The 22663-nt window shown below is 49.1% G+C and overlaps 1 protein-coding gene across 2 annotated transcripts in view; it reads left to right on the top strand.

Moving 5' to 3' along the window:
- The first annotated feature begins 4898 nt into the window (after positions 1 to 4898).
- ITGAL (integrin subunit alpha L) overlaps positions 4899 to 22663 on the top strand; it is a 34705-nt gene continuing 16940 nt past the window's right edge. Inside the window, exons 1-17 of one of the 2 annotated variants that reach the window (XM_033101916.1) lie at positions 4899 to 5128; positions 6161 to 6263; positions 6958 to 7052; positions 7165 to 7232; positions 8736 to 8853; positions 8974 to 9104; positions 10254 to 10399; positions 13449 to 13581; positions 13752 to 13902; positions 16913 to 16986; positions 17080 to 17212; positions 19331 to 19482; positions 19790 to 19927; positions 20401 to 20598; positions 20743 to 20873; positions 21956 to 22116; positions 22223 to 22374. In XM_033101916.1, coding sequence (XP_032957807.1) covers positions 5074 to 5128; positions 6161 to 6263; positions 6958 to 7052; positions 7165 to 7232; positions 8736 to 8853; positions 8974 to 9104; positions 10254 to 10399; positions 13449 to 13581; positions 13752 to 13902; positions 16913 to 16986; positions 17080 to 17212; positions 19331 to 19482; positions 19790 to 19927; positions 20401 to 20598; positions 20743 to 20873; positions 21956 to 22116; positions 22223 to 22374 — 2139 coding nt within the window. In that variant the 5' untranslated portion in view covers positions 4899 to 5073. The remainder of the gene's footprint in view (positions 5129 to 6160; positions 6264 to 6957; positions 7053 to 7164; positions 7233 to 8735; positions 8854 to 8973; positions 9105 to 10253; positions 10400 to 13448; positions 13582 to 13751; positions 13903 to 16912; positions 16987 to 17079; positions 17213 to 19330; positions 19483 to 19789; positions 19928 to 20400; positions 20599 to 20742; positions 20874 to 21955; positions 22117 to 22222; positions 22375 to 22663) is intronic. The other variant, XM_033101915.1, reaches the window with a different exon arrangement.

Raw genomic sequence — 22663 nt, 5'->3', positions numbered from 1 at the left:
TTAACAATGGTTATTGTGGAGCTTTAGGAGTGGGAGGGGGATGTTAAAAGAGAGTCTTTATCTTTTTACTCTACACACTTCTGTAATACCGTATTTCCCCGAAAATAAGACCAGGTCTTATATTAATTTTTGCTCCAAAAGACACATTAGGGTGTATTTTCAGGGGATATCTTATTTTTTCATGTACAACAATCTACATTTATTCAAATACAGTCATGTCATCTTCTTCTGGAATGTCATCCTAACATACTAAATGCATCCATCTGGCTAATGATCTTAACTGGGCCTTATATTCGGGGTGGGTCTTGTTTTTGGGGAAACACAGTATTTGAATTTTAAACTGGATACTTTTTGTAATTTCAGAACAAAACAACAGACTGTTGGTAGATGTAAATTGGAATTGCTGCACAGAGAATCAAAGAAGTCTGTCTGAATTATCTGATTTTTAAACTAAATTTTAAAAAGACTATCTGATATCACTTGATTACCAGGAGCTGCCTGGCTATAGATTATAAATAATCTGCCTGCAAAAGCTTTCCCCAGGGCAGTGACATTGGAACTGGTTGAGCACGATTTCCTAACAACACGGGGGAATCCCAATGTCCTTCTCACTTTCCCATCAGCAAACACAGTTCCTCTATTTTGTTGTGTTTTTAATATTTTGATTTTTCCAAAACGACACAAGTTATACATCCTCATTGTAAAAAAAGTTTTTTTCCCAGACAAAACAAACGCATAAACCTTATTCCGTTTGCAGTTGGTTGTGTGTCCTTTCAGACTTTTTTACACTCACATACACACCTAATTTCAACTTCTATGTTTCATTTTTTGAGATATAATTCACACCAAAGTCACCATTGTAACGTGTAAAGTTCAGTGGTTTTTTTAATATATTCACAAAGTTGTGCAATCATCACCACAATCTAGTACCAGAACATTTCATCACCTCAAAAAGAAACCCTTCAAATATATGGTGATGGAAGGAGAACTGACTCCAGGTGGTGAACACACGATGGGATTTATAGATGATGTAATACAGAACTGTACACCTGAAATCAATGTAATTTTACTAACAATTGTCACCCCAATAAATTTAAGAAAAAAATAAAAATAAAATAAGGAAACCCTGTACCCATAAGCATCACACCTCATTCCTACATCCCGTCCATCCTCACAACCACTAATCTACTTTGTGTCTCTACAGATTTGCCTATTCTGAACATATTACTTCAATGGAATTACACAATATGTCAGACCTTTTGTGCCTGACTTCTTTAACTATGTGTTTAAAGTTCATCCATGTTTTAGCATGTACCAGTATTTCATTTATTTTTATGGCTGAATGATATTCCATTGCATGGCCAGACCCCATTTTGTTTATCTCTTCATCAGATGATGGACATTTGCATTGTTTCTAGTTTTTGGCTAATATGAATGACGCTGCTATGAGCATTCATGTATAAGTTTAAAAAATAGTTTGATATATTTTAGTAGCAAACTCGTAGGAACAGCACAGAAGATAGACATTAAAAACATGTACTTGTATGTAGGACAGCTCCGTTAGAAAGTATAGTGAATGGACGGAATCTACTGCATGATAAAAATGCTACAAACACCAGCTTAGTTTCCATCAATAAGAAATGTACTTGTTTTAAACAAATGCAAATGCCGGCATTGCCCAGGAAAATTCAACAGGTGTATTTATAATTGTTGTGACCTTGAACCGCTGAACCTGTCCGCTGAAACGTTTTCACTGCCATAGACCATTTATTTCCCTGCATTCACATTAAAAACTCACACACAAATGAAAATGGAAGAACGGCCAACGCCTGATTTCTGTCCCCTATTTTTCCACTTGCAATCATGTACTTAGGTGCCTTTTGACTCCATGGAAAATATCTAACGTTCAGAATTACCAAGAATAGGAAGAAGAGAAATACATTTTTTTAAAGAATGAAATGTTTCCCATCATAGTGGATTCTTAAGCACATGCTCCACATATGCGGCATGCTAGCTGGATGTCCTTTGGCATAATTGTCACATATTTAGCACGGATAGCATACAGGTTGGTGTCTTCAAAAAGGCCAACCAAACAGGCCTCATTTGCCTCCTGCAAAGTACCAATAGCTGCACAAATATGTTTTGATGTCGTGAGTAATGTGTCGCACCAGCTGCTGGAGGGGAAGTTGGCAAATCAGTAGTTCAGTGGACCTCTGATAACATCTAGTTTCCGGGAGTGCCATGGTCCCACCCTGTATCGATCAGGTTTCTCCACCCCTCCAGTAGAGGGCGCACTCTCACGAGTGGCTTTTGTAACCGGTTGCTTCCTCCATGCTTTACCACTGGTGGATTTGGGGGCAAGTCTGCTTTGAACCAGCCAAGGTATGAAGACCTCCTTTCTTACCCTCCTTCTTCTTCCCCTGGAACTCCGTGAGCTAGAGGTGGCACTAGCATTAGAGAGCCTCAGCGGCCCGGCCATGCTGCCCATGTATAAGTTTTTGTATAAACGTACGTGTGGGGACACAGTCCCAGAGAGCAGTTTCCAGGCTCTCGGCCTCACGTGGAAAGGTGCTGGCTCGGCTAGTAGATGGTCATCAGCTGTGACTTGTTGGCCATCAGATGTTACCGAGTAGCCATTAGCCACTAATATAACTGCTGTGGCTGAGCTAGCAACAAATGAGGGGCTAACAAGAAGATGGAGTCTGAGCTAGCAAGCGCAGATTGCAGTTAGCAAGTGAGGTGGGTTGGCAGAGACAAGTGGACAGCAGATTGCGAATCGTGTGGCTACTGCTTCCTGTGTCTCCAACCCAGCGGCCAGCGAGACTATAGTGGTATGACTCCCCTATCTATGGCTCCGTGGGTGTTCCTTTTAGGCCTCACTATGTCCTGCGTTCTTATGTGGGGAGCGGGACCAGAGACCCCACATGACAACTTGCGCGACAATATGTTTTCAATTCCTTTGGGTCTGTACCTAGGAATTATTACGTCATATTAATTCAGTGTTTAACTTCTTTGAGAAACTGTCAAAGTGTTTTCCACAGAAGCTGCACCATTTTACATCCCCACTGGCAAAGTACAAGGGTTCCAATGTCTCCACATTCTCACCCACACTTGTCATTTTCTTTTTTATTCTAGCCATCCTCGTGAATGTGAAGTGGTATCTGATTTTGGTTTCGATTTCCATTTCTCAAATGACTAATGATGGTAAGCATTTTCCCATGTACTTGGTGGCCATTTATATATCATCTTTGGAGAAATGTCTGTTCAAATTCTTTGCACACTTAAAAAAATGGGATTTTTTTTTCTTTATTTAATAAAGTTTCATTTTCCAAAATAGTACAATTGGTGGGACCTGTTATCCGTGCATCTTCACCAGCAGCTGGGCCATCCCCACCCTTGGTGTTTCTGGTGTAAATTACTTGAGCTCTGTGTTTTGAAATTAATTTAATAAGCCCTTTACTGAGGCACACCTGAAGGGCTGCCATGGCCAACTGTGGAGACAGAGTCCCAGAGAGCAGTTTCCAGGCTCTCGGCCTCATGTGAAAAGGTGTTGGCTCGGGTAGTAGATGGCCGTCAGCTGTAACCAGTGAGCCATTAGCCACTAATATAACTGCCGTGGCTAAGCCAGCAGCAAATAAGGGCCTAGCAAGAAGATGGTGTCTGAGCGAGCAAGCGCAGATTGAAGTTAGCAAGTGAGGTGGGTTGGCAGAGACAAGTGGACGATGGGTTGCGGATCGTGTGGCTCCTGCCTCCTGTGTCTCCAACCCAGCCGCCAGCGAGACTATAGTGGTCTGACTCCCCTGTCTGTGGCTCCGTGGTGTTCCTTTTTGGCCTCACCATATCCCGCGTTCTTGTGCGGGGAGTGGGAGCTGAGACCCTGCATGACACAAGAAACTGCGGGTCTTGTCTCTCAGAGACAACAGCTGGGACCCTCCTTACAAAGTTTGTCATATGTCACTTTGTCAAACGAGACGTGTGGGGAAAGGACGCGGAGAACCTTTTCCAGGCTTCGGTCTCCCATGGAAAGGTGCTGGCTCGGTTATGTAACCCACGTACGCAAGCACTCATGTAACCAGTTGGCCATTAGCCGCTATTGATTTGTATACAACCGCCGTGGCTACGATAGCAAGTGCGGATGGTGCAGATCTTATGGGTCCTACTCCCTGTGTCTCATTGGTCGCCAGCAAGAATATAGTGGTATAAACCCCCTGTCCATGGCTCCATTGTTCCTTTTCAGCCTCACTGTCTCCTGAGTTCACCTGCCGGGAGCTGAGCGCCAGCATTCACTGGGTTACTAAGCTTGTCCCAAACTTTGCCTTTGGACCACTTTTTCTCTTTGGCCTTGCCTCCAGGTTTGCTCACTGGGTCTTTGTCTTTCTTGGCCGACTTATCAGCATCTTTCCTCTTGTCGTCCTTGGACAGTGCAGCAAAGCTCAGAGAGCAGCTCCTACCCTTGCAGCCTTGCTAAGATGTCGGGCAAAAAGAAAAAAAAAAAAGCTGGGTTGTCTTTCTATTGTCGAGTTACAAGAGTTCACTATATATTCTGGATACCAGTCCCATATCAGACTCCTTCTGTGGGTACTGTTTATTTTGAAGAATGAAAAGGAGTTTCTACAGAGACTGTTTTGTAAGGTGCTCTGTCTTCACAGCATGTCATGGGCATCTTTTCAATGTTAAGGAAAGCTGTCCCATTGTGGTTGTACCAGTTGGTTTGCCCGGTCCTGTACTTGAGCTTTGGAGTCATGTGTCCGTGAAAGATGAAGACACAGCAGGAGGGGAAGTCATCGTCTGGCTGCTTTGCTGTCGGCTCCTGGATGATGTGAAAATGCAAGCAGGCACAGGAAATATCTCTAACCTGCTTACACTTCCTCTCTGAACTGCTGCGGTTTCACAACCCCTAGGGGCACAGCCCTCCTTCACTCCCAGTGTCATCAGCTTGGTGTCTCTGTGAGAAAGTTCCATTGCGAGAGGCTGGAGCATTGTCATTTCCCTCTTTCACCCTGTGTAGGTTGCCAGCAAGTCCCAAGGGTCCTCTGAGACTTCCTGGGTCAGGTCCCACCAGCTGCTGGAGAGATGAACTCCTGCATCACCATAGTGAGGCTGCTGCTGTCTGGGCCTTTTCTCTTTGGTAGGCAAGGGAGGCGGGGAGGGGGAAGGGATGTTTCTGTGACCGGGAAATAACTGGGCTTTATGGGATGAGAGGAGCGGAGGAGCTAGCTGCTCGAAGGGTGGGTTTGGCTCTAGGTAATGTGTCCTGGGAATCCTCGAGGGAAAAGGGGGCACAGAAAGAAAGTCAGAGTCCGAAGTATTGGCAAGGTATGGAGGGAAAGATAGAGGGGAGACACAGATGGCAACAGTGAGCTATGGGGGAGCGGGCCCCTACAAAAGGCAGATGGGAAATGGGTACCTAGAACTGGGCTGGGACCTGGTTCTAGCCATGGCACGCCCTCTCTGCCATCTTAAGCAAGTCCTTTCTGGGCCTCAGTCTCTGCACCTGAACAAACGACGGGGGCCTCATCTCCGACATCCTCAGATGCTGTGAAATGAGCCTGCTGACTGGAAGGAGAGCAGTGCCAGGAAGGACCGTTTGGGGCTTGCACAGGGCGCCTTGGCTGCCTGACATGAGCGAATCTGAGATCTAATGGTTAAGGAAGTGATTAGTCCCTGGTGGGGTGGGGAGGGGAGTGTGAGAGCATTAGAGGAGGAGCAGGCAGGTTCTGAGGGCTGGGGGACCTTGAAACCCTGAGCCTGTGGGAGGGTGCCTGAGGCTAACTACTTGGGGCCCTGAGCAGGGAAGTGGGTGTGTGGAGGAGATGCACGCTGCCTTGGGGCATCCCCTTCTCCTCGGGGTACATTCCATCTGCTCCTGTCTTGGGCCTCCGCCTTTTCATCCTTCCTTCCTTTGTTGAGAGGCCTAAAGGGAAGTTAAATCCTTCCCAGGCCCTGGGGCTGCTTCTATAGTTCAGACTCAAGGCCCCTCCAGAGAGGCAGTTTCCAGTTGGGCCTCAGGTGTGGGTGGCTGGGTCAGGAGGAAGTGGGGGTCCTTTGGGGTGGGCCTGCCCCCTTGGGGCACGTGGGTGGTGGCCAATCAGCGCCCAGAAGCTCTGGGGGCAGCTGGGTCCCTGGCTGGAAGTGGCTGACACCCTTTTCTCTCCCTCAGCTCCGGCCTCCAGCTATAATCTGGAGGTGCGGCACGTGCAAAACTTGAACTTTCCACACGCCGGGAGGCACTTTGGGTACCGCGTCCTGCAGGTTGGAAACGGGTGAGCTGCCGCCCAGGTCTTCCCTGCCCTGTGGCATCCGGGGTGAGGCGTTCCTGCACCAGCCCTGGAGACTGGCCAGCCGGTGGAACCGGCAGGTCACCAGGAGTCCGAGGTGGAATTTCTTAGAAACGGGAGAAAAACCATCAGATAGCAGGAGGATGAGGACCAACCACCCGTTAAAGCACCATATACATGCCTCATAGGGAAATACATCCCAGCCCCTGAAACACTGGACAACAGACCAAGGTTCCTGAGTGTCTCACTGACTAGATATGAAGCTCCTTTAAGGAAGGAGTTTTGTTTCTCTCTTTTGATCCCCTCGTCCCAAGGCTAGCACATAGTATTAGGTTGGTGCAAAAGTAATTGCAGTTTAAAAGGTTAAAAACAATTGCAAAAACCACAATTACTTTTGCACCAACCTCATCGCTGTGCCACAACTGTCTTTTGAATTGATGACTGACAGAATGAACTTACAACATTCTGGTATTCTCTGGGTTTCAGTTTCTAGAGTTCTGGTTTTTTGGATTATTTATCTCAGATTCAATAGGGATGAAAGAGGTGGGGCCTGAAGGACAATGGCTGCATTGTTCTCAGATACCTGGGGCGGGGGGGAGTTGGATAGGACCCCTTCATAGCTAGGAGTGGTGGGTAAAGACCAGGGCATCTCCATCTGACAGGTGAGATTTCTCATTAGGGTTGTCGTGGGAGCTCCAGGTGAGGGCAACAGAACAGGAAACCTCTATCAGTGCCAGCCGGGCACTGGCAACTGCCTGCCAGTGAGTCTGACTGGTGAGTACCTGGTGAGGGAACTGGGAGGAATGGTGTCTCAGGGACAACGCGGGTGGCCCCACCACACCTTGCTTGCCCAAAGTCCTCCAGACCAATCTTATGGTGCCTGCAGGTTCAAACTATACCTCTAAGTACTTGGGAATGACCTTGGCGGCAGATCCTACACGTGGAAGCCTTTTGGTAAGAATTTTGTGTAGTGTGTTATCAGAGCCTGAGAGCACGAGGCTGGGATAAGGGAGGTTGAAACAAAGGAAGGAAAAACATGGGTGAAAGGTCCTCTGGAAGATTAAAGGCGTGGGAGAGATTCAGACTCAGTCAGTGCTTCCTGAGAAACCGTGAGCCAGCTATTTTCAAGACCGTACTCACCTCGGTTTTTCCCCCCAAATATTAACTGTCTATAACGATTGATATACAAGATGAAAAGATGATTTTTGGTGGTACACACTTAATATTTTGATAGTTTAATATTTTACTAGATCTACATAATGGGTTATTAGAAAAAATATACAACAAGCACATCAAATTCATGATTTCTTGAATTGCATGGCTTAGGATAAGGCTAACAATTTTTAAAATGTAAATTTAAAGTAAATGAAATATTAAGTAAACAATAGCAGGGATGATACACCCATATGGCAAAAATTGTGAGGTTGTATAAAAATGCCTAATGTTTGGGAAACACAGCTTTATCTCTGACCCCACAAGACACTCAGGTGGTTACAGATCAGTATACACATTTTATACATGAGGAAACAGGACCAAAGGGGTTAAGAGATTTAAAGACGCAGAGCCAGGATTTGAATCAAATTCCCATTTGATTCCAAGTCCATTGCTCTTTACATTCAACCCAGCAGCCTCCTGCTGACATAGCTACGTAAGTAATAGAAGATGGAGTGAAATACTGATCCAGTATTTAATTGAGCTTGTTTACTTAGTTACAATTACCTGCCAGGCATTGTGCTACGTTCTGAGGAGGGAAGGGGACTGCATTACAAAGGTGACCATGACAGGAACTCTGACTTCCAAGAAACTGCAGTCTGGCAGGAAAGATATTCATAAATGAAAGAACCACCATTGTCTAGTCAGGGGGTAGTGAGGACTGTGGTACCTCGGTTTTCCAACATAATCTGTACCGGAAGACCGTTCAAGTTCTGAAACGTTCAAAAACCGAGGCACTGTTTTCCCCGTAGAAAGTAATGCGAAATGGATGAATCCATTCCAGACCTTTAAAATCAACGCCTCAAACTGCAAATTTAGCTTGAATTTTGCTATCTGATGATCATAGATCCATAAAATGCACAGCGTTCGTAAACCGAAATGTTCGAAAACCGAAGTACCCCGGTAATTTGATTTGGCTTAACCACAGAATGTTTGATTGGGAATGGAAGGTGGTGGGCCTGGAAAGGTAGGATAGTGCCCACTGTACACCATCTGAATGCCAAACCAAGGAGTTTCGATTTTATCCCCTAGGCAGAGAGCATCCCTTGGCCTAGTGCTTTGGTAGTAGGGATGGAGAGAGTGACATAAGAAACTTGGAAACAGAATGACCTTGGCTTGGTAACCAGTTGGATGTAGGGAGTGAGGTCGGGAGACGATGGTTCTAAAGGTTTTTGTTCTTGGCTGATGATGCTCAAAAGACACAGCAACGGGAATCTGTACCCTCTTTACCTTTGCTTCCTTCAGGCTTGTGACCCTGGGCTGTCTCGGACATGTGATCAGAATATCTATCTAAGTGGCCTGTGTTACCTCTTCCAGCAAAATCTGAGTGGTTCTGTGTTGCAAGGACGCCCCGGTTATCAGGGTAAGGAACTGGGGACGCAGTGTGTAAAACTATCTCCCGGTGGCTGCCCTTGGGAACCAGCACGGGCAGGGAAACCATCAGAGACACTTTACCAAGTCCCTTTGTGTCTGGCCTCTGCAGAATGTCTAAAGGGCAACGTAGACCTGGTATTTCTGTTTGATGGCTCATTGAGCTTGCATGAAAGTGAATTTCAGAAAATTGTGGAATTCATGAAGGATGTGATGAAGAAACTTAGCAACTCTTCCTACCAGGTAAATATATTCGTTAGGATTCCTGGTTATAGGCCACAGAACTAGCTTAAGGCATAAAAAGATAAGTTTGTATGAGGTGTGTCCAGAACCTAAAGGCAGGTCTATCACTGGAACTCTGGAAGGGACAAGAACCAGGGAGTAGAAAGCTTCTAGAATTTTCTCTGGGTCCCATCTCCGTTTCTTTCTGGCCTTTGCTACCCTCTTTCTCTCTGTCTGTAGAAAGCCTTACTCAGCTTCTTTGGATCACATGTGCCTGTGGGAAACTCCTAAGTTCACATGTGAAAGTTTCAGGACGGTTTTTGTGTTTTTTCTTCTTCTCAGCCAACCCCTCCCACGGCAAATCCCAAATTTCCAGAGATGAAATTCTGACTGGCCTGGCCTCAGTCAAGTGTCTACCTTTGGCCCAGCCAGCTGTGTCCTATTTAGCAGGGCCACTCAGCAGAAATATGGCTACTGGGAACCATTTCTATTGGTGAGGGAGGCAAACCCAGAGAAACGGAGCTCAACAGCGCAACATAAGGGATCTGAGGTTTATTTCATTTGATTTCTGTGTTTATGTTTAAAAGAATGACTTGGGGCAGGGATGTGGACTTGGGTTGCCCAGGTCCTGGATAAGAAGTAGAGACTGGAGCAGACAAATGAAAGGGGATATGTAGCATTTCACCGTGTCATGCAGGACGGCCTGCGGGGTCTCTGGTCCTGCTCCCCACATAAGAACGCAGGACATGGTGAGGCCAAAAAGGAACACCCACGGAGCCATAGATAGGGGAGTCACACCACTATAGTCTCGCTAGAGGCTGGATTCACACGACGTGTGACCTGTTGTCCGCTTTTTTGCCAACCGACCAACTCCCCATTTGTTAGCTGCAATCCACCTCTCTGCAATCCACAATCCACACTCCGCCGCTTGCTGCCTCAGCCACCATCTTCTCGCTAGCCCCCATTTTCTGCTAGCAGAGCCACGGCAGTTATATTCGTGGCCAATGGCTCACTGGTGACAGCTGACGGCCAACTAGCCACCGCTGATAGCCATCCAGTCACAGCTGATGGCCATTTACTACCTGAGCCAGCACCTTTCCACGTGAGGCCGAGAGCCTGGAAACTGCACTCCTGGCTCTGTCCCCACACACTGCTTCCCTCTTTTTCTAGTTTGCGGCTGTTCAGTTTTCCACGAGCTGCAAAACAGAATTTAGTTTCTTGGATTATGTGAAGCTGAAGAACCCGGATGTGCTGCTGGCCAACGTGAAACACATGCGCCTGTTGACCAACACCTTTACTGCCATCAACTATGTCGCGTGAGTCCCCTTTTACAGGAGACAGCACATCTGTGGACTGTTCTGTGTGCTTTAGCTTCTTCAGGTTGGTGTGCAGAACTCAACAGGTGGACCCAGCATGGGGCAGGTTATTGTAAGAATTCAAGGGGAGCATTTGTAGTCCAGGTTCTAGATTGTAAGGAATAGAAGTCGACTGGATCCTAACTAAATACCAAAGGGGAGTTCTGGGGAGGCTGCAGGGACAGCTCCTGAGCCTCCAGGACAGGGAGTATTGCTCAGACTCACAAGGAACTAGAACAAGGACTTGGAAAGTGGTTGTGAACCACGGCAGCCATGGCAGAGCCACTTCTTAGGTGGGGAGCCACTTTGAAGTCAGGGTATGAACAAAAATGGCATAGCGTCAGAATTATCCTTGATCAATTCCTTGAATTGTTCGTAATATTCAATATAGTCAAGTCCCACCTGGGAAACTAGCATGTCTCAATTTTCTATATTTACTACCGAAATTTTCCCCAAACAGATCAGATTGCTGTTTAAATTGAGGCCTAGATGAACGTAGCTGGATGTGCTGAAGGACCATATTGTATAGTTTTAAAAACAGCTCTAAACATTAGATCGGCCATGGAAACAGACCAACTTGAGGAATAAGAGGATTATCTCTCGTATGTCAGGCTCCCCTTGGGTACACCCTCAAGTTGAGTAAACTAGCAGGAAGGATCTCTATGACACTTGTGTTTCTCATTTTCATTTCTTTGCCAAGCATACATTGTTGGATTTGCATTAGTTAAACATGCATGTGTTGCGTCTCCTCAAGCCTCTGCATGAGTGTTTGCGACTCTTCGAGGGCTCACTCGACTTGCCACGTCCACTTCGTATTTCTCTCTCTATAGACAGCTTTGGTGGGTCAAGCCAGGCCCACTGAAAAAAAGGCAGCCTTGGGTCCTCAACCTGAATTCCAGCCTCCAGGACAGGAAATGATTGGTTAAGCCTGGGTTAGGTGCCCACGGGTCCACCCGGCTGTGGCCTTGGTCCCCTTTATGGCATAGAGTCACATGGCACAAGCATGGATTCTGGGGTCCCACCTCCATGGGAAGGAGGCAGTTCTTAGAGAAAGGGGTCACCCCAGGATGGGAAGACATCCCAAAAAGGTTCAACTGTGGGAGCAAAAAGGAGCAGTCATGGGAATGTATTTCAAAAATAGTTCTTGACCGTCTGGCTGTGCGCCAGGCTGTGTTGCAAGTCAGGAGTTAGCAATTTTTGCTGTGAAGGTCAGGGTAGTAAATATTTTAGGATTTTCTGGCCACGTGTGGTATCTATTGCATATACTTCTGTTGATGCTTGCAACCCTTTAAAAACAAAAATGGAAAAACCATTTTTAGCTCACAGACCATACAAAACAAGTTGCGGGCTGGCTTTGGCCTGCAGGTGTCACTTGCCGCGTTCTAGATGCTGGGGCTACAGCAGCGAATGGACCGAAGAAAAAGATCTGCCCTCTTACAGTTGAGCATTCTAGTAGAGGAAAGAAGTGCCCTAAACAGGATAAGTAAATTAGGCAATGCAGTCGAAGATGTAAGTTTGGTAGAGAAAAATAAAGCGATATTCGATAGGCAGATCAGGGAAGGTTACCTGTGAGCACACACTCGTTGAAGGTGGAAACCTGGGAAGACCAGTCCCGGCCGAGGGAGTAGCAAGGTCCTGAGAATATGCTTGGGTTGCTCCAAGAAGAGCCAGGACAGTGATGGGGCTGGAGAGAAGTGAGTGACAGGGGAAAGGAGTGGGAGATGAGGTCCAAGAGGCCACAGGAGTCTGGGTAAGTTGGAGCCCAGCGTGAGGGCTTGGGCTTTTCTTCTGAGTAAGATGCGAAGTCATTGGAGGTTTTGAGCAGAGAAGTGACAGTCTGATTTGTTTTGAAAAGGATCCCTCTGGCTAGAGGGTTGTATTAGACTGTGGGGGCGGGGGCATGGGTGGAAGGAAGGAGGCCAGTTAGGAAGCTGCTGAAAAATCCAGATGAGAGATGACTGGTGTAAACCAGGGTGGAAATGCATGCACAGAACCCATGATAGGCCATATCCGTGTGGATGGAGGTTGGAGAGATGTTTTGCATCCAAGATAGAACTCGAGGTCTTGACAGCAGTTGGTTTGGCCCCGCCCATCTTTGGCAGCGTCCAAGTAGTTACTTTCGCACCTGCCTCTCTGTCTCTTTCCTCTGTGTCCCACTGTGATTTCTTTGTGTGACTTTCAGTTTCGCCCAAGGCAGGTCATGTCACAGTCAGGGGTTATGGATTGGCAGGTCTCGGATTAATTGTCCAGCTCTGGTTAGCTGTGGGGTGGGGAGGGAAGGATCCAATGGTTCAAATCGAGCTGCTGTCCCAGCAAAGGTGGGGGCAATCTATGTTGCTTCAGAAGGAGGCTGGGATTTGGAGCCGTGGCCTGTCCAGGAGTCAGTCCTCCCTTCCTTCTATTGCACATGCACTGAGCACTATCTCAGGAGCCCGAGATACAGCAGCAAATCAAACATAGTCCTTCCTTTGAGGAACTCATGGTTTGGGGGAAGATGGACACAGAAATAGTTACTTCAGCTCCCTAGGAGACTTGCTGTAGCAGAGGTCTGCAGGCAGCCTGGGGAGGGAGAGGAGGTATTCTACAAGCTTGCTCTGGACGAGTGACTCTCCAGTTTTCTTCAGCTATGGACCCCATTTTTCCCATCGAAATCTCACCTATGTCGCCAGTACATCTGATTAAAGAGCAGTTGCCATGTGGTTGTAATGGAAGGTAGGAAGCTGAGTCTCCCCTCACAAAACCTCCCCCTTACTACCCATGGAGTGTCCGACGGTAACCTCCTGACCGCCCAGAGTTCAGCCGAAGACCACTAGTCTAGAAGGCGAGGTGTGGCAACAAGGGCAAGGTCGGTGGTTCAGAAAGGAACATGGAAGGTTGGCAGTAGCTGCCTGGGGAATGTGAGAAGGGCTTTTGCATCCTCAACAGGACAGGGTGAATGAGATGGGTGAAGGGTTGGGGGAGGCCTCCCATACCCGGGGGAATGTCTCACATTTTCCCTTTCTGGACACAGGACAGAGGTATTCCGGCAAGATATGGGGGCCCGGCCAGATGCCATCAAAGTACTCATCATCATTACCGACGGGGAAGCCACTGAGAGTGGGAACATTGATAGGGCCGAAGATATTGTTCGCTACATCATTGGGGTACGGGCCCCGGCTCCAGGCTTCTGGCTTCTTCCTCCATCTCATCGTCCCTCTCCTATTCCTGCACCCCACTCCTCTTTCCCCTGGGGGCCGTATAGTCTTGTGACAATAGTATCAAATTAGTCTGCGATTCTGGGGATGTCAGCCCTTCACTCTTTTCTCCCTCACAGATTGGAAAGTATTTTAAGACTAAGGAAAGTCAGGAAGCTCTCCACAAATTTGCCTCCAAACCCACGAAAGAATTTGTAAAGATTCTGGACACATTCGAGAAGCTTAAAGATCTATTCACAGAGCTGCAACAGAAGATCTATGTCATTGAGGGTGAGTGGGAGACGCTGGAGAGAGAGTTTGGGAGGTCACACGTGGAAATCAGTTGAGACAGGACATTTAGAGACACGCTGAGTACTAGTCGCGAGCACTTATTCAGCATCTGACGCTGTGCTAAATGCTGTCCTGGAAAAGACCCCGGGCAGAACCTTAGGAGAGGGTGATTCGGGAGTAGCCTCTCCCCTCTGAAATTCCATCTTCCTCTTGATCTTAGCTTGTTGCAGGGCAGGGCCCAGCACTGACTTCTCTTGCTGGTGTCAGCTGAGCCCTGTAGAATGACTAGAATGTCCTCCTCCCTTCACTCAGCTTCCTCATTTTCACTTATCTTAGGCTTCACATTACTTAACATGGGCAGGGGCCAATTGCAAGGAGCCCACAAGGTCCAGGATAGAGGTTTTGATTGGCGTCACCAGATGGAGGACTGGCTGCGGCAGGGTATTGGCCAGGAAGCCTAGTCTGCTGGCAGGTCCATGGTTCCCACAGGGAAGGTCCCTTTGCTAGGACACAGCCTTGGGGTTCAGCGCAGCACTTTGGTGGCATCTGGCTACCCCCTCCCCCCACACACCAGGTCTTGCTAGAGTACCTCGGTCCTGTGTCCCTGAAGGGGAGGGTGAGAGATCCATAGCAGGATGGTGTATGTATAAGGTATAACCAGGCAGAGATACTCAAGATGCCAGTCGGCCTGTACTGGGTGCCCTCAGCCAGGTCATTTTTTTAAAAAAAACTTTATTTTAAGTGTGTTTTCCCAGGGCCCATCAGCTCCAAGTCAAGTAGTTGTTTCAATCCAGTTGTGGAGGGCGCAGCTCACACTGGCCCACGGAGGGATCGAACTGGCACCCCTAGTGTTACGAGCATCGTGCTCTAACCAACTGAGCCATCCGGCCGCCCCCAGCCAGATCATTTTAATTTCTGAGGCTCATCGTTCTCTGTCAAATGGGGATGGATAACAGTACCAATCTCACAGGGTTGTAAGGTTTCACTGCTGTTAGTTTCCTAGGGCTGATGGTAAAAACCTAGGTTTTTACCAAAACCTGGGTGGCTTAAAGCAACAGAAATGGATTGTCTCACAGTTCCAGAGGCCAGAACTGAGAAATCAAGGGGTTAGCAGGGCCACACTCTTTCTGACGGTTCTAGAAGAGACTCCTCCCTGGCCTCTTCCAGCTTCTGGTGTTTGCTCGCAATCCTTGGCGTTCCTTGGCTCCTCGGGAATCCCTCCCGTCTGTCTTCCCCCCATGTGTCATCACAGCACCCCCCCCCTCTGTGCATATCTGTGTCCAAATTCTCCATTTTATAAGGACCTCGGGCATACGGATTGGGACACACCCTAATGACCTCATTTTAACTTGATTACCTCTTAAAGATCCTATTTCCAAATGAGGTCACATGCTGAAGGCCTAGTGGTGAGGACTTCAAACCTATCTTTTATAGGAAACACAATTCAACCCCCAACAACGGCTTTGCAAAGTTCGTGGTACCTTGTAGGCTCTCTAAATTGTAGCTCTTGTTATCCGTAGTCCTTAAACTTCTCCCTGACCTGCTCTTACTCATGCTTCAGATCTTAGTTTAGGTATCGCTCCCTCTGCTAAGTTCTCACTGATCCCCAAGTCTGGGCGAGGTGTTTCTTCCCATGTGCTGCTGTGACTGCTGTGTGTTCCCTGTTACAGCCGCTCTGACATACATTGTACTCGAATAGTCTATTCCATGTCTGTTTCCCACACGAAACGGTGAGGTCTATCCCGGCAAGCACTGTCTGCTTTTTCACTATTGTATCCCTGGCAAAATGGTGAAAAAGCAGTGAATGAACGAATATTCATGATAATTACTGTTTCTCGAAAGCTTCCATGAAACAGGCACTTTATGTTATTCAATTCACTCCTATCAGCATCCTTGCAAGGCTGGTGGCATTGTTTACATTTTCGTTCATGTGTGGGACAGCCATGTCCCAGGCCCTGAGAATTAGACACTCAGGGATGTTGCCAAAGTACAGCTCATATCCAAGTCAGAGAAAAACAGTAAAACAGTGAACAAATAGCCTAATTAAAGATGGTGTTCGCCGCTGTAAAGGAAAGGAATACATTGAGACAGACATAATTGGAAGAAGCTACTTGAGATAGGCTTTTCAAGGAAGAGGCCACTTTTTCAGTTGAGATAAAATTCACTCTGAGATGACTGGAGCTGAGACATGAAAGATGAGAATGAAACAGCCGTGTAAGCTATGTGGGCAGAGCGTTCCAGTTAGGGAAGAGCGTGCACAGGCCCGGAGATGGGGAAGGGCTTGGCGTGGTGGGGAAACAGAAAGGTCAGAGATAGAGCGTGGTGGGTGAGGGAGAGGGGGAGGTTGGAGAAGTAGGAAGGGACATTCAAGGTCCCCATAGAGCTTTGAAATTTGGCCTAAAGAGCAATAGGAGGTAATGAAGTGTTTTTAAGAAAGGGAAAGATGTGGTCGGATATACATTTTTTAAAACAAGATTACTCTGGCTTGCTCCATGTGGGAAAAAGGCATGGAAAGAGGAAGAATGGAGTCCGAGACCAAATTAGTAAGTTACCACGTGAGTCAGGGAAGAGGTGAGTGAGGATGGCTTGGACCAGTATGGTGACGATACAGTCTTGCAGATGTCTTTCGAAGGTAGAACCATCTTGATTGGGTGATGTGTTAGAAATGGAATGGGGGAAAGGGAAGAATCCAGGTTTATTCCTGGGGTTTTAGCATGATTCACTAGGTGGGTGAGGGAGCCATCCATTAAAGCGGGGGAGTCTGAGTAGGAACAGAAATCAAGAGCTGCCCCTTAGATGTGCTGATTGATAACTGGACTCCCACATCTGGGCTCACGGAGTGTCCCTGACACCCAAAGCGTCAGCCCTATCCCAGTCTGTCTGAATCTCAAGTGCATGCTCTTTCTACCTCGCAAATGCTGTGCCTCTCTCTCTCTCGTCATTTTATGGAATATCAGTGTTTTCACTGCGCCTTGGGTCTCGGCCCGTGCTCTTCTCCCTTGTCCCTCAGGCACAAGCAAACAGGACCGGACGTCCTTCAACATGGAGCTGTCATCCAGCGGGATCAGCGCTGACCTCAGCAGAGTGAGTGGGGAGCCTGAAGCAGCGGGCGGCCCCGGGGTGTGGTAGGAATGCCGCTGACGCCCCTCGATTGTCATTCTCCTCCTTCCCGGGCAGGGCCGTGGCATTGTGGGAGCCGTTGGAGCAAAGGACTGGGCTGGGGGCTTTCTCGACCTGAAGGCCGACCTGCAGGACTATGTTTTTGTTGGGAATGAACCGCTGACGACAGAAGTGAGAGGGGGATATCTGGGTGAGTAGTCCTCGCTTAGGAGGATGCATCCGGTTTGAGGGGCCACAGAGTTGCTCAGCCTGACTTTCAGAAAAAATAAAGGGAATCAAGCAACAGGCAGCACAAACTCGGAGTTTCAAGGGGATGAGAAGATTTGCTAACTTTCCCCCTTATCCCCTCACCTGTGGGGGAGTCACCTAGTTGTTTTCCGTATTTTGTGAGGGAAATACCTTGCTACCTTGCAGCCTGGCTAACCCTGGAGAGACGACTCCGCCCAGGGCCAGCTCCTTCCTGCAGAGAGGAAACAATTTGGCTCTAAGGAGGCTTTCTGTGTGCCACCTGCGGATCTGGAGGCCGTAGCCCCCCACTGCCTCCTTGATCTAACTTTTACACACCAAGCCAGTATCCCCCCGACCCAAATCACCCAGGGCCAGGTACTAGACAACTAAAGACCACCCCGTAGCCCAGAGCCTGCCCACATTATTCAAACCGTCCAATCCTAAGCTTGCTCAAGCCTACCCTGCCTCACCCTTTCCCTCCCGCAGAAGCTACAGTAAAGGTTCTGGGCTGCACTCTCCTTCTGCCTCCTCCTCCGACCTCCTCTTCCTCCGGCCTCCTTGGTGACCCCTGGTGCTTCTCCCTGCCAACCCGTGGTCCTGCATGGCCTGTCTGCCTCCTGTTTTCGGGAGCTTTCAGTAATAAGCTTCTTTCAATGGCAGTGACCTCTCTGGGTTGTCACTTTGTCATCCTCTAACTGAAATGCTGGGTACATTTTAAAGCAACCTGCCTTATTGGTAGGAGGACCAGCAGCCCCTCGTGGAGGTTTCCTCCTCTTCAATTGTCCAGGAACTCCGGGCCTGGCTCAGTCTTCAGTCCTTGAGGTGCCGAGCAGAGGAAATGACAGCTGCTGTTGCGTCTCTCTGCCTCATGGGGGCGCTGTTGCAGTCCTGTTCTGCGCAGTTCTGTAATGCTTGTCCGCCCAAGGTGACAGCCGGCTCAGGCTGCAGAGGGGACTGCCGCTTCTGCTCAGATACTAGTTTAGATATCACAAGCACAGTGCTAAACTTTTTACACCCATGGTCATATTTACTCTTCAAAACCACCCAATGAGGTTGGTACTCTCCGTGGTTTTTTAGATGAGAGAACCGAGCCTCGGAAGCAGACAGTGGTTTAGTCAACATCACACAGTTAGGAAATAGTAATGCTCGGATACAAACCTTGTGTCTGATTTCAGAGGGCAGCTTCTTCACTCTGGTGCTTCAGCAACGTGTGTGCATGGACGGAGAAGGTTCTGCCACTTCACCCTCCCTCTCATGTGCTCTAGCATCTCAGACCCCTGCTTTCTCACCTTCAACTGCCCTAAGCAGAGACTAGGACCATTTGGTCGCCTTCTGAGGCAGAGCAGTCCTGCCGGCTGACCGCTGGCTCTTGCCCAGCTCCTTGTTGCTTCCTGCAGCCTTTCTTCAGACTCTGTCACAGTGTTGTGACAGAGGGGAGAGGACCTCGTCTTGGGAGGTGTGAGGTGTGAAGACAGCCTGAAGCGACATCTGTAGGCAGGAAAATGTTTCAAGTCTCCTGCTTTATCTTTAATATTTGTGCAAACCTGGCATTCTTCTTCCTAACATATCCCATGTTATTTGATTCTTTTTAAAAAAGTGTGGTCTCGGGGCAGCTGGGTGGCTCAGGTGGTTAGAGCGCTGCGCTCCTGGCACCGAGGTCGCCGGTTCGATTCCCACATGGGCCAGTGAGTTGTGCCCTCCACAACTAGACTGAGAACAACGGCTTGACTCGGAGTTGGAGAGGGGCAGGGGGGAAGGGGAAAAGAAAAAAAAAAGTGTTGTCTCCCTTACCGACTCCCAGGAGAATTGGGCCTCAGGAAGAGGCGGCATGATTGCCCTTTGGCACATGGCTGCTTTCCTTGGCCTGTGTGCCCACAGTTTGGGAAACGCAGCCCTGGACCAAGAGAGAGGGATCTGTGCTGCTGCTTGGAACACATGGCTGTTCTCAGAAGAAGGTCTTCTGGCTGTTTCTATGCGTCTTTGCTCTAAGCAGTTTCCCAGGGTCCCTGCCCACTTTCTCCTGGGTTTTACCTTCTTAATGTCATTGTTTCTAACTCCACCACCCACCTCCTCTCCTCAGGGTACACGGTGGCCTGGCTGCTCTCCCGAGGGCTCACGTCTCTGGTGGCCGCTGGAGCCCCCCGGTACCAGCATGTGGGGCAGGTGTTGTTGTTCCAAGAGGCAGAGGACAAAGGGACGTGGAGACAGATCCAGAAAATAAGTGGGACCCAGGTGGGTGTGGCACACGGCATCTGCAGGTCACGGGCTGGGTGACACTGGGCTGCCCCCTCCCTTCTGCATCCACTTCCTGTGTGGCAGGCCCTTTGCCAGCACTGTCACATTTGTTCCCCACGAAGCCCTCTGAGGTAAGCTTTGTCATCTCCTCTTGCCAGTTCGAGAAACTGAACTTCAGAGAGCCCAGCTTGTCTTAATTCCTACAGGCTCTAAGTGGGATCCAGCACTTGAGCTTTCATTTGAGGGACTGGGAGTGGTTGAGGGGCTCACGGGCTTCCCCCCAAATGTCTTCCTCTCCCTGAAGATCGGCTCTTACTTCGGGGGTACGTTGTGTGGCATCGATATGGACCAAGATGGGGAGACAGAGCTGCTGCTGATCGGAGCCCCCCTGTTCTATGGGGGGCAGAGAGGAGGCCGGGTGTTTATCTACCAGAAAAAACAGGTGGGGACCAGGGCATTGAGCTGAGGAGGTGGGGGGAGGAAATGTCCAGGTCTGCTCAGGTCCCACTAGTTCTGGAAGGCTTTCCCTGTCTGATTACGTGCTAACCAGACCTTTAGAACAACAAACAGCTCACACTCACCGATGGGAGACTGTGTGAGGCCCAGTGCCAAACCTTTTGTGTATATATAGGAACCCTCGTTAGTTTCTCTCAGTCACCTCACGAGGTGCTCTGAGATTTATCTTACAAATGGGAACACAGCGGCTCAGCAGGACCAGGGAACTGTCCAAAGCCACCAGGTGACACAGATAAGAGGTGGAGCTGGGGCTTGCACCCAGATTCGTCTGATGGCACCCTTCTAATTCTGTGTGGGACCATCGCTGACGTTTCGTTAGTGTTCTTTGCACACAACGCCTCGCCCTGTGAAAGCTTGCTGAATGACTGAGGTGGGATCTGTCACCTTGCTCCTTCCCAGCTGGGGTTCGAAGAGGTCTCAGAACTGCAAGGGGATCCTGGCTATCCCCTTGGGCAGTTTGGAGCTGCCATTGCAGCCCTGGCAGACATCAATGGAGATACGCTGACAGACGTGGCTGTGGGAGCCCCTCTGGAAGAGCAAGGGGCTGTGTACATCTTCAATGGGCAGCCTGGTGGCCTGAGCCCGCGGCCAAGTCAGGTGAGGTACCCTGCCTGCCTGCTGATTAAAACCCATTACCAGGGGCCTGGAAGCCTCTAAGCCCAGATCCAGACCCCACTCCCTAGCCTGACCCTCCAGCTGGTCCTCTTCCTGGCTTAGCATGAATTTCTCTCTCGGTCTCAGCGGATAGAAGGGAGCCAGGTGTTCCCAGGAATTCGATGGTTTGGACGCTCCATCCATGGGGTGAAGGATCTTGGAGGGGACGGCCTGGCGGATGTGGCTGTTGGGGCCGAGGGTCAGGTGATTATGCTGAGGTAAGACGGGTCGCCTGAGTCCCAGCGGCTGATCATTTCAGCTCTTGTCCTTACCGTGTGCAGGCATTGTGCTCACGGCTTACAGGCATTAGCTCCTTTGGTCTTCCTCCAACCCTGTGAGATCGGTTCTTTTTATACAGGCTTCATGCCTTACCCCAGGTGAAACAGCGGCCATTTAGTGATAGGCTGGGACTCGAACCCTGGCCTATCGGACATTAGAACTTCCTAAGGAAGCAACATCATGTGATGGCTTTAGAACCGAGTGACCTGGATTCAAGCTCTGCTGTGTACTTCTCGATGATCTTACCCTTAGTTTCTCGGGGCCCTCAGTTTCCTCACCTGTGAAATGGTGAGGCCATGTCCCGCTTTACCCATATCTTAGAGTTATCGGCTGCATCACGTCATGTCATCCAGTAAATAGATATTGACGGAGCCCCTACTCTGTCTTAAATACTGATATGCGGGAAAACATAACAAAAAACAAAACAAAGATGTAATCACAATCGTGATACGTGCTATGAGGGAAATGAACGGGGTGCTGTGAGAGAGAATAGCAGGGGAGACCTCCTAGAGTTTGGGGAGCCAAGAAAGGCCTCTCTTTGGCCTGGGACTGGAAAGATGAGGAAGAGCCAGGCTTGCAGAAGGCTGGGGTGAGAGTTTTCTGTGTAGAAAGCCCGGGACACGCCGAGGCCAGAAGGCAGGGAAAGTGTGACATGGCCGGAACGTGGTCGGCCACGGGAAAGTGTGGTAGGAGAGAAGGCTGGGGAAGCAGCCTGGAGGGCATGGATGGTGAGAAGCATGCATTTCGTGTGAGTACTACGTGCAGCAGTGAAGGGGATACGTATGGAAGTAGGTCAGTAGGATCCCTCTTTGAAAGCTCCTCCTTCTGCATGGAAAATGGGCCAGCAGGCTGCTAAAATGGACCGGGGAACCCTAAGGAACTGTCGTTAGGACTGTCGTTGTGAGGAGACAGGGCTGTTGAGATCTGCCTTAGAGATGGAGTCTGATCGCCGGAGCTCTGGGTCGGACTGGGCACCGCAGTTGGGGCCAAGGGAGAGCGTAGCTTGTTTTCTGCCCTGCAGCTCCCGGCCCGTGGTGGACATTGTCACTCTGATCTCCTTCTCCCCGGCCGAGATCCCCGTGCATGAAGTAGAATGTTCCCCCTCAGCCAGCAGCCAGAAAAAGGAAGGTGTCAACGTCACAGTCTGTTTCCAGGTCAAGTCTCTCACCCCCCATTTCCAAGGTCAGTGCTGGCTTCCTGCTGCTCGGAGCCGCTGCCCGCTCTGAAGCCGGACGTAGGGCCCGTGGACCTGCCACCATTCAACTCCTGCCTCTATCCCCCTGCCCAGGAACCCTGGTTGCCAACCTCACCTACACACTGCAGCTGGATGGCCATCGGACTAGGAGCCGGGGGTTGTTTCCAGGAGGGAAGTCTGAATACAGCAGCCACACAGCTGTCACCCAGCTCAAGTCCTGCACTGAGTTCTGGTTCCACTTCCCGGTAAGAGACCCAACGAGGCTGCTCCAGGAATTGAAGGGACAGCTGAGCTGACAGGATGAGAGGCAGCTGCGTGTGAGGCTTAGTGAGCTACGGGTCACAGCTGAGTCGCAAGTCACGTTGCTGTCTCTGTACTGCCATTTCCTCTATTGTACAGTAGTACCAATAACACCTTCAGCATAGTTCCTTCTAGTCCTTAATATACAGAGGGTGCCCCCAAAATGTACACACCTTGTAAGAAAGGAAAAAACTGTTAAAACTACGCTGATGGGAACCACTTGGAACACCTCTT

This window comes from Rhinolophus ferrumequinum (assembly GCF_004115265.2).
Source record: "Rhinolophus ferrumequinum isolate MPI-CBG mRhiFer1 chromosome 15 unlocalized genomic scaffold, mRhiFer1_v1.p scaffold_54_arrow_ctg1_1, whole genome shotgun sequence".
Lineage (NCBI taxonomy): Eukaryota > Metazoa > Chordata > Mammalia > Chiroptera > Rhinolophidae > Rhinolophus > Rhinolophus ferrumequinum.
Note: the sequence above shows the minus strand (reverse complement) of the source record. Positions and strands in the feature narration are given on the sequence as shown.